Genomic DNA, 15,233 nt, shown 5'->3' with positions numbered 1-15,233 from the left:
TTCCTGAGCCACGATCCAGACGTCGTGTCCGTGGAAGTGGATAGGGTGCGCAATTCTAGGACGACATTAGAACCATGGCAGCTTTCACGGACACAGAGACATACCCGGCCAAAATGCAGCCGCTGTGTTTTCAATTAGTTTGTGTCGATGCTCCCCAGCAACTGCGCGTAGCCGTATCGTCGCATTCGGAACCCTGGCCGGGGATACGAAGACTCTTTATGTTGCGACTTCTGGCGGCATGGTGTTTCCCGTCAATGGGGCTGTGATTGAGGGTGGGAAGATGGTCGCCGTTGATACGACCGGCTGGAATTGAGGGCCGTACAGGCTCCTTTTCGACGAGTCGGGAGGGGAAATTATATACCCACACTGAGGACAAGGAGATAAACAAGAACACTTATCGGAGTTTATTAGGCAGAGGGTAAAGGAGCCTGCCTTATTATTGCACACTCAATACTATTAAATGGCCATGATAATGCAACCCTTCTCATGTACATGGACATTCTGGCAGGGAATCAAGTCCGTGAGGACCCATACAAAGTGCAGAAATATAGGCTTGTGTTGTTGTAACCCATTCACAACACTGACTACTTTATGGAATATTCTATTTGAATGTCTCTATGTTTAGTATAGCGGGTAGCCTTGCTCAAGATAATTTTCAAGAATAAAACTAATTCCTCGTCTAATAAAAGGCTCTTGCAGTATTTTTTCTTGAACTATATAGTGGTGCATGTGACGTCACACTTCCTGAGCAGGTGTGCTGCGGCCTCAGGCATCAGAAATACGCTGCTTTTTGTCGACGTCTCGCAGATGGAGCCTCGTTCTTGATATCAACTTTCCCCTCGCCGTATTCCTCATTCCAGCTTCCGCGTCACTCCAACTCTTGGACTCCTCACCTGCTCATTTTATATCTTATTTCTCCATCCCTTCAAATGACAAACACAGCGTGATGACTTTCAACTACAACTCATCGTAGCCCTCCGCATCCAACTCCCCAGATCTCCAGCCGAAGAACCGACAAACAGAAGAAGCTTCCAAATCCCTCTCGCAATGCCGAAACCCCCAAGGCTCCGCCTCTCTCCGGACACCCAGGTGCGCTCTTCAATGCGATCAAGGCTACCCCAACCCCTCACCGCGCCCCGAATACCACCACCTTCACCCACCAAATCCCCCAAGTACCTGTCCCTCCCCCGCCTCCGCTCCCTCTACGCACGCCTCCCACACCCCGTCCGCCATACAGTCCACAGCGTGTCCCGCTCCCTCCGCGTCATTACCCCGGTCCTCATAATCGCCGCCTTCTTCCGCGAACATATATTGCAAGTCAGATGGGTCACGGGTCCGTCAATGACGCCGTACCTGAACGAGGACTACGCGAACACACACACGGAGCGGGACGTCGTCCTGGTGGAAATGTGGGCGTCCGGCTTCAGCTGGCCGTGGAGCGGCGGGACGGCCAGCGGCGAGGGGCGGAAAAAGAGGCGGATTGAGAGGGGCATGGTTGTTATGTTTCGGTATGAATCCCAACCCCCCTATTTAGTGGAGTGGAGTCTTTGATCTGTAAATTGGTTGGTTGGTTGGTTGATGCTAACGGTTGGGGGTTTCTGTTGGATACTGGTAGATCGCCTTCGAACCCTGATAACATCAGCATTAAGCGTGTAATCGGTCTTCCTGGGGACCGGATCACCACTCGCGAACCGTGTCTGAAGGAATCTCAGATTGTCCCCTGGAACCATGTTTGGTTGGAGGGTGATGCGGCGGACCCCAAGAACTCGATGGACAGTAATACGTATGGGCCTGTGAGTATCTGTCTAATTCTGGGGAGAGTGTTTGCGGTAGTATCACCGCGGTTCAGGTGGCTGGATTGGGAGAATTGGGAGAAGGGCGTCGTGGATGGGGATACGGAGGGGAGAAATGGGGATAAGTATCGTGAAGAGGTTAGAAAGAGAGTTGTGAAGGGAGCCGTTCAGTTGGAGTTGCCATATTATGGTGCGTAGGCGATCTGCTAGAAAGGTTCGGTTTGGTTCTGCTTACGTAGATGTATTTGTATTATAGATGAGTAGTATTGTACGTATAATCTATCTTTTGCTGACAGGAAGGTGTACAAGGGTGTCAAGGCAACGAACCACTCAAATTCCCGAGTGTCGTGGACGACAGGTTAAGGCGAGGTCAACCGGATATCCTCCGGCTTACCCTCCTGTAATCGATCGATCTCCGACGCGATACTCAACACCCAACGGTCCTTTTCAACCCGACTACGTGCCTTGAACACGATTGTACGTCCATGGACACCCAGTTTAGAAACCAGCTTCAAAGCTTGCCTAGCCTGCCCCTCCCCGACCTGCCGCGCTCGGAAGAGATTCTTGCGTAGAGGCTGCCAAATAACAAAGGTAATTGCATTGTCCTCGTCGCTGCTCGTATAAAGCTCCGGAGTGAGATACACGCGCGGTAACGCGCCGTGACCCGGGTGGTTGCTGTCGAAAGTCTGATTTGCGTAGAGTAGATCATTGTCCGTGAGTAATCCAGAGTAGATATAACAGTTATCGAGCTCAATGGTCGACTCGATGTTGTGATGGATATGGGGCACTTCACTGCCACTGCGCTTTCGTAGGGAACTGTGGTAGATCAGAAGCTTTCCGGCAGTGAGCATGACATGGAAGCGCTTGAATGTTGCATGGCGTCGAGGCTTTTTGTAGAGTAGGCCGGACATCTCGAACCTAATCGTTAGCTTCAATTGTGCCGCTTGTGCATGGGTACGCACCTTGATCGGTCGACAGGCTAATAAGGAACACATGTGGTGGAGAAGAGGCGATGCTTCTGCCTTTTTGACCTCCCACTTTTTGGCGAACTGCCCTATCACAGACTCTGACTCTTCATCAATACCTAAGATTTCCAGGTTCCGTTGTCGAGTATCCCTGAGCTCCACTGCGTCAGCCGCAATTCTGGCTTTCCAGTACCTCACTAAAGCTTCTAGTCGCTTCATCCATTCATCTCTGGTTAGGCGATTATATGCCTGAAAGCGGACGACAAGGCCATTTTGCAAGAGCATCTCAAAGCCCATATCCTCGGATTGTTCAACCGCTTCATCGTGGTTTGGGTTATTGGTTTCCGATACGCCGGCCCCGATGTTCCCACCTCTCTGCGGATTTGGCGCCGCCGGCGAACCTCCCTGAATATGCCTCACCTCTTGGACAAGGCACAAGTTAATGAATCCCTCCGCATTAGTGAGATTATGGAGGTTTCTGTGCTGCTCCGCATATGCATCCTCATCGTGTTGCTTTAGATGATTAGCGTTTCCAGTAGTAAGCCATACGATCTCGCTATTCCGCACAGGAAACGGGTCGACCTCGTAGGAAAGCGGCGTTTGCTGAATTATCTCCTGAGTTGACGGGATACTAGAGCTCTGTTCGCACAGCCTTGGAGGTGTGGGCGGTAAAGCCTGTGATGGTTTGCAAAAGAATAGATAATAGTCCTGACAAAAAAAGTAGAGGCGCTTAGAGAACATTCGGTTCATCCGTTGGTGCACGCCTTTTTGAGAGGTAAGCCGTATCAAGAAGCCTTCAACCGGCGTTGGCTCTTCCTCCTTCTTGTCCCCCAAGCCAACAGACGTGTCGTAATGTTGTTTTGGCCTCAGCTCAAGCTCATGGGTTCCCTGCATTGCAACGGAACCGTACATCTCTTTCTCGTTGGAGCCATATACCCACTCAAGTCGATCATATCTCTTCCAAGCAAGCCCCATATTTTCTGAATTCGACCATTTCTTCATAACTTCAGACCACTCGGAGTGACTTTCTAGCATCTTCATACAGCCCTGTATAATCGAGAGATATGCCGATTGACCAACCATTGCGGACGCAGAAATAGGGTCCTTCCCTTTCGGTCCCTGCCTGCCTGCTGCTTCCAGCTGCCTGAACGGGTCGTTGAAAATAAGTGAAACGGCAAGATCCGGAACACTGATCGCAAGTGAAGACGCACGGCGCCTTCCTAAAGCGTGAGCAACGAACGTATACCATTCCACCGCGCGAGCTGTAGACCTGGGTCGCATTATGTAAATGTTTGTTCTGCCCTTAGACCTGTTCCATATCGCGATTGTTTTGTCTAAAGACGAATAGAGATTCATCCGAGCCGCTTTCCTGCCGAGGGGGATTTCAAGGTACGGGGAGGTTTGTCGGTTGGGTTCTTGAATCTTTGGGATAACGCGGGTTTTGTGCATTTGTAACGTAAAAGGTGCCTCCTTATTTGACGTTAGCCGGCAAACCACAAGGAATTCCCTCCAGTTGTCCTGCACCCGCGTTTCCATTCGTAAGCTATCGAATTCGCTGTAGTCTTCCGGTAGATCGTCCTGCATTGTCTCCTCGACACGAACCAGCATTTTCTCCGCCTTGATGACTTCTCCTTCTTCAATTTTGCGCCGAGAAAGCCACTCCGGAATCATACTTTGTGTCTTTGATATTTTCGACGTAATCTGCTGCTGTTTATTGTGTAGATTATCATCCAGGCTGAATCGAGTTGTGATTTTCCGGAAAGCGGACTTTGGGTCATGTCGCGACCACCGGTTATGTCGCGGTTCATCTTCCCCATCAATAGAGACCGCGTGTTGAGGTTCCTGCCGCTGAAGACTTGGGGCGGGCACACCGTGTTGTTTTCCTTTGTCTTTTCCTGGTGTATGTCTCAGAAGTGGCACCGTAGACTCGGTCTCGCTCGGCGGCGCTGACGGGCATGATTGTCCATTATAATCTCGACTAGGGATGGTTAATGGCTGCCCGTTTTCCATAGCCGCCTTCCCATATTCTGCTTGCGGGCGATTCCTCTCTGAGACTGCGTTATCTGCATCAGAACCCGTCGGCATCCATTCTCTAGCTGTGAAATAAGCTGATCTTGTGTCTTGCTTTGCGGTAGTCGATACTCCATCGCGATTGTCTTCATTCAGAATCGATAAGCCGGTCGCAATTCGCGCGGGAGAGGGAGGTTCTTGTTCTTCTTCATACGGCTGGGACAACGCATGAAGATGCTGAGGATTCTGTGACGCTTCCTGATCGCTAGAATCGGGTTCTTGTTCCGTGTCTTGTTCACCTTCCTCTGGCGCGATTGGTAGATTCGCGGTCAGAGACGACTCCCTTGCATGAGCCACATCCGCCTCTGTAGAGAACGTAATAGCTCGCGACCTATAGTTCCTAAGATTCAAGCGCTCTCTGTACCATGACTTTCGATGGCTCTGGAGCCAGTTTTTCGGGATCGGTCCAATAAAGAATCGTTTGTTGGTTATGTGGATGTGGTCGGCGGAGGCATGACGCTATGCAGGCATTAGCGGCGTTGAGCCCAGCGTTGCAAGTGGATCGACTCCTTACAAGCTTTTCAGCCGTATAGGATCCCGGTTCCAAGCCGGGTTGGCCGTTGTCGGGTGTGCGTGAATCAGGCTCCATCCAGGCTTCCCCAACATGCTGGGTGGGCATTCGATAGGCAGCCGAAAATGCAATGCTTTTTCAGCGAAGTTATCCTGCTATCGAACCATGGGCCCAAACTATACAAACAGTTCGGTTATCCGGAGGAACGAAAACAGATTCGAACCATTCCGTGCGCTTGCGCATTGAGTGTCTGGTCTGGGGAGCTTGTCTGAAGCTGTGAACCAGCTGGGGGAAATAATGACGTCGTTGGCCTGCCCACCAGGAACTGTTTGCATCATTTGTGTGTGTTTGCACTATTTGCACTAGAAGGCGCCGCTCATTGGCTTCATTCATGCTTGCGTGTCCCGCGAATAGCGGTGAACCTGTTGGTGATAACAGACAGCGTCCTCGTCGCATTTATTTTGCTTCCTTGCAATTGATCATATTTTATTGTTGCACTCTATACACTGGCTCGGTATGGCTGCGATTCCATCAGGCGCTACTTGGTTTGATACCCTCAAGAGGTCCTTCGCGAACGTCCCAATTGATGCCGCCAACGACAATGGTGTTTCGACCACAGAGTTCCTAGAAGCTGCTGAGTCCCTCACGACTCTATTCGGTCTGCCGGTGACCTTACCACGGTTGATTACCATCTGCATCACTGACTTGAATAGACCTCCTTGGCTCCGCCGCATTTTCTCCTGTCAAGAGCGATTTGACCGGCAATATCAAGGTCTGTATAGTTTCTGCATCTAATACCACTCGCCCTAACACACCTGCAGAAAGTCAGAGATAGACAGCTAGCCGCCCCCGGCGAATCGGAGACCCTCCAAGCCCTTGTGCTCAATGAATTGAAGACGAAGAAGCACGTTGCCTCGGAAGGCTTGCTCTGGCTTGTTAGGTTCGTACCCGTACCGAGACCGGGATGGTTTTTCTCTGCTCCCCAGTCAAGGCACGGGCGTCCAGCGGCTAACTTTTGCCTCTTCCAGGGGTCTCGACTTCACGGCTCAATCCCTTCGTCACAACATCGACAACGCATCAAAGGAACTCTCTGACTCGTTCCGTGACGCTTACGGCAGGACACTCAAACCTCACCATTCATTCATTATCAAGCCCATATTTTCTGCAGCTATGTCCGCCACGCCATACAGGAATACCTTCTATGAAAAGTTAGGCAACGACTCCGAAAGGGTCAAAGCTGCTCTCGAGCGTGAAGTGAAAGCTTTGGAGGAAGTAGTACAAATATTGAAGGCCTTCCAGGAGCGCAAAGAAGCTAAGTGGTGATCAATACATGACTGGGGAAGACGGAAAGTTCCTCTTATCTGAGATCGCACCATTCTCAGGTCATGCAAGGGTATTCCTCTTAGAACTGTATATATGGCTATTCAATATATCAATTGCATCGCTCGATACATTACACCAAAGCTCACATTTGCCCGAAATCGGGTAGGTTACATAAACTCCGGTATGCCGCGCGAATCCTATACGGAATATCCTGAGACATACTAGGTCTTCGTGATGCAAATACGGTGCTCCGACCCCCGGATTTTCAGAACATGCAATATCAGGACTAACCCTGGGAGCAGAGAACCCCCGGATTAGAAAAGGCTTGACTGACCCACTCCCAATTGAGTCTCGTTTGCGGTTTGTAGAACTACAACAGGTAGGTCACGGTGTGGAAGAGGATGGAGATGTACTGGTCGTCGAAAAATGCAGAAGCATCAAAGGAGTTAGGAAGACCGAGTGTCCTTCGATCGCAGCTGCAAGTACTGCGGAGTAATCATTTCTAGCACACGAACGCCAAGCTGTCCCACGCTTGTTCCCAAACCCCATTGACCATGTGCCTGATGAGAATCTGACAGGAGAATCGAAGGAGCCCCTTCTTCCTCATTGGCTGGTGACCTCAAAGTCACGAAACAGGACCTGTGGACAGGAATCTCCATCACCTTCCCTTCCTTTCCTAGGCTGGGAGTTTAATTTTCGCTAGTTGTGGAACTTGTGGGGGACGTTGTTCTCCTCGCTTTCAGAGTGGTCTAGAGCCATGAAACGCGAAGAATTTTCCTGGAAGCCCAAGCACGAGCTCTCAACCCCGCCATGAAAGTTTGCATCCTGATCGGGCGCCGTCGCCCTTCATCCTTTTCCAGAAACTATCCCTTCGCGCTGCCTAATTCAGAATCATGCCGTTCCTTCTCAGTTCTTCCGGTTCGATCTTCCCGAAGCCGATGGCCTTGTGTCTTGATGCGTTGATCGAAATAATAACAGCTCCATTATGAATCCCCACACCGATTCGAAACAGTTTGCCAACCCACAAACATCGAAGACTCTGATGCTGATCCTTCGCGAATCTTTTTTCTTTCGGCTTGTTTCGGCACCAGATTTGTCAAGTATGGGGTGAAGCTGAGATTTCCTGTGTCATGAAAAGTGAAAACGAAAGCGAACCCCACAGGGGACCGTGGTTGGAACCACCCAGGGACCAGAGCCTTGCTTGAACAACATCTCATCATTGATTCATGATGGTTCCCGTCATCTTTGGTGGGCAAGATTTTCGTCCACCATATTCTTGGCATCATGGACTCGACGGTTCGATGCGGCATGGATCGTCGCGGCCTCAAGCCAGCAAGGATGATGCTTGAGCCTCTCACAAACTTGAAGAGATCTCACTCTGCCCTGTTCTCAGCCGATTACCACGGACCACATCCAAAAGGTCCAATGCGCAGAGCCGGAGAGTATCACAATTCTGGTCTTCTATTATAAATGCCCCTAGCTCTCCACTAAATCCGTGTAACCCATCCAGGTATCGGAATCATGGCACTGCCAGGAAAGAATGTCTCTGGGTCTGTGACTCTGGAACAAAATCATGGCAGGTCTGGGGTGCTTCGAACCGGGCCTTTACAGGCCACAGCCCGATGACATGGCACCTCGCTTCAAGTTGTTTTTAACTGTCAGTAGTTTGCCAGACAGGACCTCCAACAACCAGCCCCAATTTGTGCATTTGCCCTGTCTCGTTAAGAATAATAAACCACTCTTGCCCCATCTCCGCCTTCATTCATCACGCCACTGTGTCATGGAAATCAAACCTGTTTGCTTATTCGTCGCCATACACTTACACTTTCTGGGTAAGTGTGGTAACCATGGACGTTGATCCATTTCCATTCCTTCTGAGGCCCACACATCCGAGGCCTTCTCAAACCACGACCATCGGACCTATGTGCCAACTAGGCAATTGGGCATATGGGAAACTGTTTCCCACTCCTTCGGACGTCGCTTTTTTAGGTTCCAGCTAAAGTTTCTTTGCCGATTACTAGTTAACCTTCTCAACTATGCAACTGGAGCCGTCAGAGACACAAAGAGAGTTGCACCGTGGATGTATCTCCACTCGGTAGTGGCGCCTGTACCCCAGCCCAGCCTTCAATGGTCACTGAGTGTAAGCCGCCACGCGCCGACCGTGCACCGCTGGGAGAAATGCCATAATATGCGGGAAACAGACCCCTTCTCCTTTCCTTCCCCTTCGAAAACAGTTGCTGTCGCAGTCAGCGCCCCGTTGTGGGCGGATATTGAGCGCAACCAAGAGCTCAAGTTTCACCACACCTGGCTCTCACTCCTCCTCGAAGGAGGCATGCCGCAAGGTCTCGATCGTAAGGTTATTTCGCGATAGCCACGTCACGAGAACCTTTCCGAGATGTTTGAACTTGAGGGTCGCAGTCTCTCTATATTTGTCGTGACCTTGGTGTTTCTAATACTCTCGTTTATTTCTGTGGCGCTGCGATGCTTCGTCCGACTGAGGTTAGTGAAGGCATTTGGATGGGATGATTCTTTGATGGTATTTGCGATGGTACGCGGTATTCTCCATCATGCTTCTATTCCGCGATAGGCCGGCTGATCCTCATTCTGATACCCGTATAGGCGTTGAATATCCTTTTTGCGCTGTGTGGACTGATAGGTGCACGCCATGGTTTGGGTCGAAAGATGGAGGACTTTTATCAGAAGCCTGATTACTCAAGTGAGATTGAGACCGCACTGTTTGTACGTTTTCCTCACGGATAGACCTTCGTCTCGGGCCAGGTAACGCTCGTACTAATGCCGCCAATAGTGGTGGTGGCTCGGACAAACAACCTATGTCATCACATGCGTGGTCGCCAAAATCTCCATTGCTCTAGCACTCCTTCGTCTCACGGTCACTAGAATCCACAATATCATTCTCTGGGGCGTCATAGCAGTATCAATTGTCGTCGGCTTAGTGTTTTGGTTTATTCTCACCTTGCAATGCCACCCAGTAGACTATTTCTGGCACCGGCTCACATCGAACGGAAAGTGTTTGGACACCGACTATATTCTCGACATTGCCTATCTCTACAGCGTAACGGCCACCATCTGCGATTTAGTCCTGGGTCTCCTTCCTATTGTCCTGATATGGCCATTACATATGAACTTCAGGACCAAGGCTGCGCTCGCGGGGATTCTAAGCATGGGATGCGTGTAAGTCAATTATCAACAAAAAACGACTTATTTCTGCGCTAACTCCTCCGTAAAGTGCCAGCGCTGCTGTTATAGTCCGCATCCCATACCTTCATTATTACAAAGACCCTGATTTCCTTTGTAGGTTTGTGTACGCTCCATTGCTTGCCCAAGCTAACTTTGTACTACTTAGATGCCACAACACAGATCTCCATTTGGTCGAACGTCGAAGCTGGCCTGGGAATAACAGCAGGAAGTTTGGTGACAATTCGGCCGCTTTTCCGCTGGTTCCGCGGAACGGGTTATGAAAACTCAAGGACTAGGGGGACTGGAAGTATGCCTCTATCCAGCATGAATGGACCATATAATTCCAGGCATGATCAAGCAGCAAACAGGTATTGGCGGCCTGATCTCGGAGCTCAAGACAGCCATGGGGTCGTCACAACGGTGCAAACCTCGCGTGGGAGCCCAAGCAGCAGCCAGGAGGACCTTAATCCCAAGAAGAGCTCTGTCGCGGGTGTCAACGTACAGAAAACATTTCTAGTGACTACCGACGACCCTCGAGATAGAATGTGAAAATTGATGACCTTCTATTGACCTCTTCACAATCTCCAGAGGCAGTTCTTTGAAGTCCAGGACATATAAAAATTGTTTTAGTTCGACAAGATTCCCGCGACAGAGAGTTTTCTGGAGTCGTTGAACCTTTTTAGACTAGCAGCGACCTAAATTAAGCACCTCACTGTCTTATCTGCGATGAAGAGTTGGGGTGCCCAAGGAAGGGCTGCGCGGGCGGAGAATGCAATATTCCACCATCGCTCACTGCACGTGGCGCTGGCCAATCGAATGCAACAGCATTTCTTCCGCCCAGCGGCGAACCCGATGGAAGCAAAATTATCCCAGCGAGGTGGCTTCTTCATTCTTTTCCTCTGTTTTCTTTAGTTGTGAGTTTTTCAGGAGATTTGGGGAGCCAGGTAACTAATTACTGCTGTCCTATGTCTTCTTGAGTCTTTTCTTTTCTTTCGTTTTACGCTCCTCCTCGTCTGGCCCGCGCGGTGGCCATTCGAATCTCATCATGTTAGTATCGTGAGCCCCCGAGCGTGTACGCCGCCGGCAGCATTTCCACTGACAAAGAGAACTCAAAGGGCGAGACTTGTGGAAGACCCTCAGATCAAATATGCCTCGCTACATAACCCCATACCTACCCAGTTACACACATACGTGTGGCCTTTCCTGATCATTTGGCCGACTTTCTTTGCCTTCTACCTCTCCCCCGAGCGCTACGATACGTATATTCAAGGACAGGAATGGACATTTGTGTGGTCTGGGTCGATTATCACGCTCCAGTCGCTTCTTTGGTTGATGACGAAATGGAGTATAAACATCCGGACGCTGTTCACGGCGACCAAAGCCATGTCTCCTGATTCTGCTCAGCTTATCAAAGTGATTCCGGAGGCCAATTCCGGCTCAGCTGAGATCTGTCGGCTGCTTCGGGATACGTTGGGTGGAGTCACAACGATCTCATTCCTGTTCCAGAAGCGACGTTTCATCTACTATCCTGAGCGGAAATCCTTTGCGCCGCTGTCTTACGCCTTGGACGCCGAGCCTAAACCCCCGCTCAAAACTTTCCAGGAGTGCGAGGGCTTGACTTCGAAAGCTGAGGTTGAACGCATCCAACATCATTATGGGGATAACACGTTCGACATTCCTGTACCCGGATTCATTGAATTGTGGCAGGAACACGCTGTGGCGCCTTTCTTCGTCTTCCAGGTCTTCTGTGTTGGGTTGTGGATGCTCGACGAATATTGGTACTACTCGCTATTCACTCTCTTTATGCTCGTCGCGTTTGAGAGCACGGTTGTGTGGCAGCGGCAGAGAACCCTGAACGAGTTTCGCGGTATGAATATCAAGCCTTACGATGTGTGGGTTTACCGTGAGCGCAAGTGGCAGGAAATCACCAGCGACAAATTGCTCCCCGGTGACTTGATGTCAGTGAATCGTACGAAGGAAGACGGTGGCGTTGCGTGCGATATTCTTCTTATTGAAGGCAGTGTTATTGTCAACGAGGCTATGTTATCTGGGGAAAGCACACCACTCCTCAAGGAGTCGGTCCAGCTCAGACCCGGAGAGGATTTAATTGATCCCGATGGCCTCGACAAGAATGCGTTTGTGCATGGAGGCACTAAAGTTCTGCAGATTACTCACCCAAACACTACCAACGGCGACGAGTCGCAGCAAAAGACCTTCAAGGTCAGTACTCCACCAGACAACGGCGCCGTCGGTGTTGTTGTGAAGACTGGATTCGAGACTAGTCAAGGTAGCCTGGTTCGCACTATGATTTACTCTACGGAACGCGTCTCCGCCAATAATGCAGAAGCCCTACTTTTCATCTTGTTTCTGTTGATCTTCGCCCTTGCCGCCTCTTGGTATGTCTGGCAAGAGGGTGTGTCCAAGGACCGCAAAAGGTCAAAGTTGCTCCTGGACTGCGTCCTTATCGTTACGAGCGTGGTTCCCCCGGAACTTCCCATGGAGCTCAGTCTCGCTGTCAACACAAGTCTGGCTGCTCTGAGCAAATTCGCAATCTTCTGTACTGAGCCTTTCCGAATCCCTTTTGCCGGCCGCGTCGATATTGCATGCTTTGACAAAACCGGCACCCTGACAGGGGAGGACCTGGTTGTTGATGGCGTTGCCGGCCTCACTCTAGGACATTCTGGTGCCAAGGTTGAGGGGGACGGTGCGCACACAGACCTCAGTAAGGGCGGTAGTATTGGCGTTGATACCACACTCGTCCTGGCGAGTGCTCATGCTCTGGTAAAGTTGGACGAAGGTGAGGTTGTTGGCGATCCAATGGAGAAGGCAACACTCCAGTGGCTCGGTTGGACTCTGGGCAAGAACGACGTTCTTACGTCGAAGAGTGGATCAGCGACGGGCTCGCCTCGCCTCCCTGAGTCGGTTCAGATCAAGAGACGCTTCCAATTCTCGTCTGCTCTCAAGCGACAAAGCACTATCGCCACCGCCATTACCATCGATCGAAAGACATCGAAGAAGGTCAAATCCACTTTTGTGGGTGTCAAAGGTGCCCCCGAGACGATTAGGACCATGCTTGTCGATACGCCACCGCACTACGAGGAGACCTTCAAGTACTTCACGCGTAACGGTGCTCGTGTACTCGCCCTCGCCTACAAATACCTGTCTCCCGAGGCTGAGCTGTCCCAGGGCCGGATCAACAACTATACCAGAGAGGATATCGAGTCCGAACTTACTTTTGCCGGTTTCCTCGTTTTGCAATGTCCCTTGAAGGATGACGCTATCAAGGCAGTGCGGATGCTTAATGAGAGCAGTCACCGTGTCGTAATGATTACTGGGGATAACCCTCTTACCGCCGTTCATGTTGCTCGTCAGGTCGAGATCGTGGATCGCGACGTTTTGATTCTTGATGCCCCAGAAAATGACAACTCTGGTACCCGAGTGGTGTGGCGGAGCATTGACGACAAGGTTAACATCGATGTCGACCCAACCATGCCGTTAGATCGAGAGATCTTGAAGACGAAGGATATCTGTATTACTGGTTACGCACTGGCCAAGTTTAAGGACCAGAAGGCCCTTCCCAATCTTCTTCGCCACACTTGGGTTTATGCTCGTGTCTCTCCCAAGCAGAAAGAAGATATTCTTCTTGGGCTCAAGGATGCTGGCTACACGACTCTGATGTGCGGTGATGGTACGAATGACGTCGGAGCTCTGAAGCAAGCCCATGTTGGTGTAGCCCTTCTAAATGGCTCGCAAGAGGATTTGACTAGAATCGCTGAGCATTATCGGACCACCAAGATGAAGGAGATCTATGAGAAGCAGGTTTCCATGATGCAGCGGTTCAATCAACCTCCCCCGCCTGTGCCCGCACAGATTGCTCATCTATACCCCCCGGGTCCCAGCAATCCCCATTACCAGAAAGCTATTGAAAGAGAGGCACTAAAGCGAGGTGCAAAGGGCGCCGTGAATCAGGCAGAAGCAATCCCCACAATCACCTCCCCTGGCGCACAAGCGTTGCAACAGGCCAATTCGAACTTGACCCCTCAACAGCAGCGGCAACAGCAGGCATCCGTGGCAGCTGCCGGTTTTGCCGACAAGCTTACTTCGACCATGATGGAACAGGAGCTCGATGATAGCGAGCCCCCAACCATTAAGTTAGGAGACGCATCCGTCGCGGCACCCTTCACCAGCAAACTGGCCAACGTTATCGCCATCCCCAATATCCTCCGCCAAGGCCGCTGCACCCTCGTCGCAACCATCCAAATGTACAAGATCCTTGCTCTGAACTGCTTAATCAGTGCCTACAGCCTGAGCGTTATCTACCTCGATGGCATCAAGTTCGGTGATGGCCAAGTCACTATTAGCGGTATGCTGATGAGTGTTTGTTTCCTTTCAATCTCTCGCGCAAAGGTAATTATGCAGTCTGGTGTCTTAATTTGGCTTGCTCTAACCCGTTTTCCAGTCTGTCGAAGGCCTTTCGAAGGAACGCCCGCAGCCTAATATCTTCAACGCTTACATTATTGGTTCTGTTCTTGGACAATTTGCCATTCATATTGTGACGCTGATCTACCTATCAAATTATGTTTACAGCATTGAACCGTACGTCATCCATGCTCCAACTAACTCGCATGCCAACTGAACTGACGCTTTCTAGGAGAGAATCTGATATAGATCTAGAGGGCGAATTCGAACCATCTCTTCTCAACAGCGCCATTTACCTGCTCCAGCTCATCCAGCAAATCTCCACGTTCTCTATTAACTATCAGGGCCGCCCCTTCAGAGAATCTATCCGCGAGAACAAGGCCATGTACTGGGGGTTGGTTGCGGCCTCTGGTGTCGCATTCTCATGCGCAACTGAGTTTATTCCCGAGCTGAACGAGAAACTACGCCTTGTGCCGTTCAGCACTGAGTTCAAGGTCACATTGACGCTTCTGATGGCTCTCGACTACGTTGGATGCTGGGCGATCGAGAATGTGCTCAAGAAACTCTTCAGCGATTTCCGGCCGAAGGACATTGCTGTACGCCGTCCCGACCAGCTTCGGAGGGAGCTTGAGCGCAAGAAGAAAGAGCCCCTTGAGAAGAACTCAGCAAACGGTCAGCCAAGGGTTGCTTAGATTTTCTATTTTATAAGGGCTTGTCATTGGTGTACGTGGGTAGATATCTAGATATTTCTCAGTCGTTTAAGAGCCCTAATTCGCTTGTAAGAATGCAATTTGTGATCGGTATATAAGAATTGTCAAATCAATAAGATCAAGCTCAATTCCCCGGTTTAATCAAAGATATGGTTGTCCAGCGAACATTTTGGGGCCTCCCCGGCCTGGGGCAACTTGTGCTTTCTGCCTGAGGCGTCTAGGCAGCAGTCTCCGAGAAGCTCCG

General features: G+C 50.6%; 5 protein-coding genes across 5 annotated transcripts; 4 read left to right on the top strand and 1 right to left on the bottom strand.

Annotated features, from left to right (window-relative positions):
* Window positions 1-812: 812 nt before the first annotated feature.
* BJX67DRAFT_367163 (putative mitochondrial inner membrane protease subunit Imp2) lies at window positions 813-2,064 on the top strand. Its single transcript, XM_071030492.1, has 2 exons — window positions 813-1,508; window positions 1,616-2,064. Exons 1-2 carry the CDS (start codon window positions 1,048-1,050, stop codon window positions 1,989-1,991), a joined length of 837 nt encoding a protein of 278 aa, XP_070881047.1. The 5' UTR covers window positions 813-1,047; the 3' UTR covers window positions 1,992-2,064.
* BJX67DRAFT_367160 (sporulation-specific 71 family protein) lies at window positions 2,065-5,599 on the bottom strand. Its single transcript, XM_071030491.1, has 3 exons — window positions 5,343-5,599; window positions 2,756-5,287; window positions 2,065-2,704 (listed from the first exon to the last, which is right to left on the bottom strand). The coding sequence occupies exons 1-3, from the start codon at window positions 5,445-5,447 to the stop codon at window positions 2,153-2,155; spliced, it is 3,189 nt and encodes a 1,062-aa protein (XP_070881046.1). The 5' UTR covers window positions 5,448-5,599; the 3' UTR covers window positions 2,065-2,152.
* A 166-nt stretch (window positions 5,600-5,765) lies between these two features.
* Window positions 5,766-6,803, top strand: BJX67DRAFT_367158 (GLTP domain-containing protein). Its single transcript, XM_071030490.1, has 4 exons — window positions 5,766-5,997; window positions 6,053-6,111; window positions 6,161-6,279; window positions 6,368-6,803. Exons 1-4 carry the CDS (start codon window positions 5,856-5,858, stop codon window positions 6,660-6,662), a joined length of 615 nt encoding a protein of 204 aa, XP_070881045.1. The 5' UTR covers window positions 5,766-5,855; the 3' UTR covers window positions 6,663-6,803.
* Window positions 6,804-9,057: 2,254 nt separating this feature from the next.
* Window positions 9,058-10,409, top strand: BJX67DRAFT_385997 (putative integral membrane protein; the record flags this gene model as incomplete). Its single annotated transcript, XM_071033975.1, has 5 exons — window positions 9,058-9,210; window positions 9,282-9,401; window positions 9,469-9,854; window positions 9,910-9,974; window positions 10,027-10,409. 5 exons carry the CDS (start codon window positions 9,058-9,060, stop codon window positions 10,407-10,409), a joined length of 1,107 nt encoding a protein of 368 aa, XP_070881044.1.
* Window positions 10,410-10,721: 312 nt separating this feature from the next.
* BJX67DRAFT_367150 (ion-transporting P-type ATPase SPF1) lies at window positions 10,722-15,180 on the top strand. The gene is made up of 3 exons (XM_071030489.1): window positions 10,722-14,267; window positions 14,320-14,456; window positions 14,512-15,180. Exons 1-3 carry the CDS (start codon window positions 11,193-11,195, stop codon window positions 14,969-14,971), a joined length of 3,672 nt encoding a protein of 1,223 aa, XP_070881043.1. The 5' UTR covers window positions 10,722-11,192; the 3' UTR covers window positions 14,972-15,180.
* Window positions 15,181-15,233: the final 53 nt, after the last annotated feature.

Source organism: Aspergillus lucknowensis, assembly GCF_044049455.1.
Source record: "Aspergillus lucknowensis strain CBS 449.75 chromosome Unknown BJX67scaffold_74, whole genome shotgun sequence".
NCBI classification, from domain to species: domain Eukaryota; kingdom Fungi; phylum Ascomycota; class Eurotiomycetes; order Eurotiales; family Aspergillaceae; genus Aspergillus; species Aspergillus lucknowensis.
Note: the sequence above shows the minus strand (reverse complement) of the source record. Positions and strands in the feature narration are given on the sequence as shown.

Excerpts from the sequence above, each read along its gene's own strand:
- BJX67DRAFT_367163 (XM_071030492.1), top strand. The coding sequence starts at position 1,048 with ATGCCGAAACCCCCAAGGCTCCGCCTCTCTCCGGACACCCAGGTGCGC. Across the intron at positions 1,509-1,615 it reads GGCATGGTTGTTATGTTTCG|ATCGCCTTCGAACCCTGATA; the intron begins GTATGAATCCCA and ends GGATACTGGTAG.
- BJX67DRAFT_367160 (XM_071030491.1), bottom strand. The coding sequence starts at position 5,447 with ATGCCCACCCAGCATGTTGGGGAAGCCTGGATGGAGCCTGATTCACGC. Across the intron at positions 5,288-5,342 it reads CCTATACGGCTGAAAAGCTT|CGTCATGCCTCCGCCGACCA; the intron begins GTAAGGAGTCGA and ends ATGCCTGCATAG. Across the intron at positions 2,705-2,755 it reads TAGCCTGTCGACCGATCAAG|ATGTCCGGCCTACTCTACAA; the intron begins GTGCGTACCCAT and ends ATTAGGTTCGAG.
- BJX67DRAFT_367158 (XM_071030490.1), top strand. The coding sequence starts at position 5,856 with ATGGCTGCGATTCCATCAGGCGCTACTTGGTTTGATACCCTCAAGAGG. Across the intron at positions 6,112-6,160 it reads ATTTGACCGGCAATATCAAG|AAAGTCAGAGATAGACAGCT; the intron begins GTCTGTATAGTT and ends ACACACCTGCAG. Across the intron at positions 6,280-6,367 it reads GGCTTGCTCTGGCTTGTTAG|GGGTCTCGACTTCACGGCTC; the intron begins GTTCGTACCCGT and ends TGCCTCTTCCAG.
- BJX67DRAFT_367150 (XM_071030489.1), top strand. The coding sequence starts at position 11,193 with ATGACGAAATGGAGTATAAACATCCGGACGCTGTTCACGGCGACCAAA. Across the intron at positions 14,268-14,319 it reads TTTCAATCTCTCGCGCAAAG|TCTGTCGAAGGCCTTTCGAA; the intron begins GTAATTATGCAG and ends CCCGTTTTCCAG. Across the intron at positions 14,457-14,511 it reads TATGTTTACAGCATTGAACC|GAGAGAATCTGATATAGATC; the intron begins GTACGTCATCCA and ends GACGCTTTCTAG.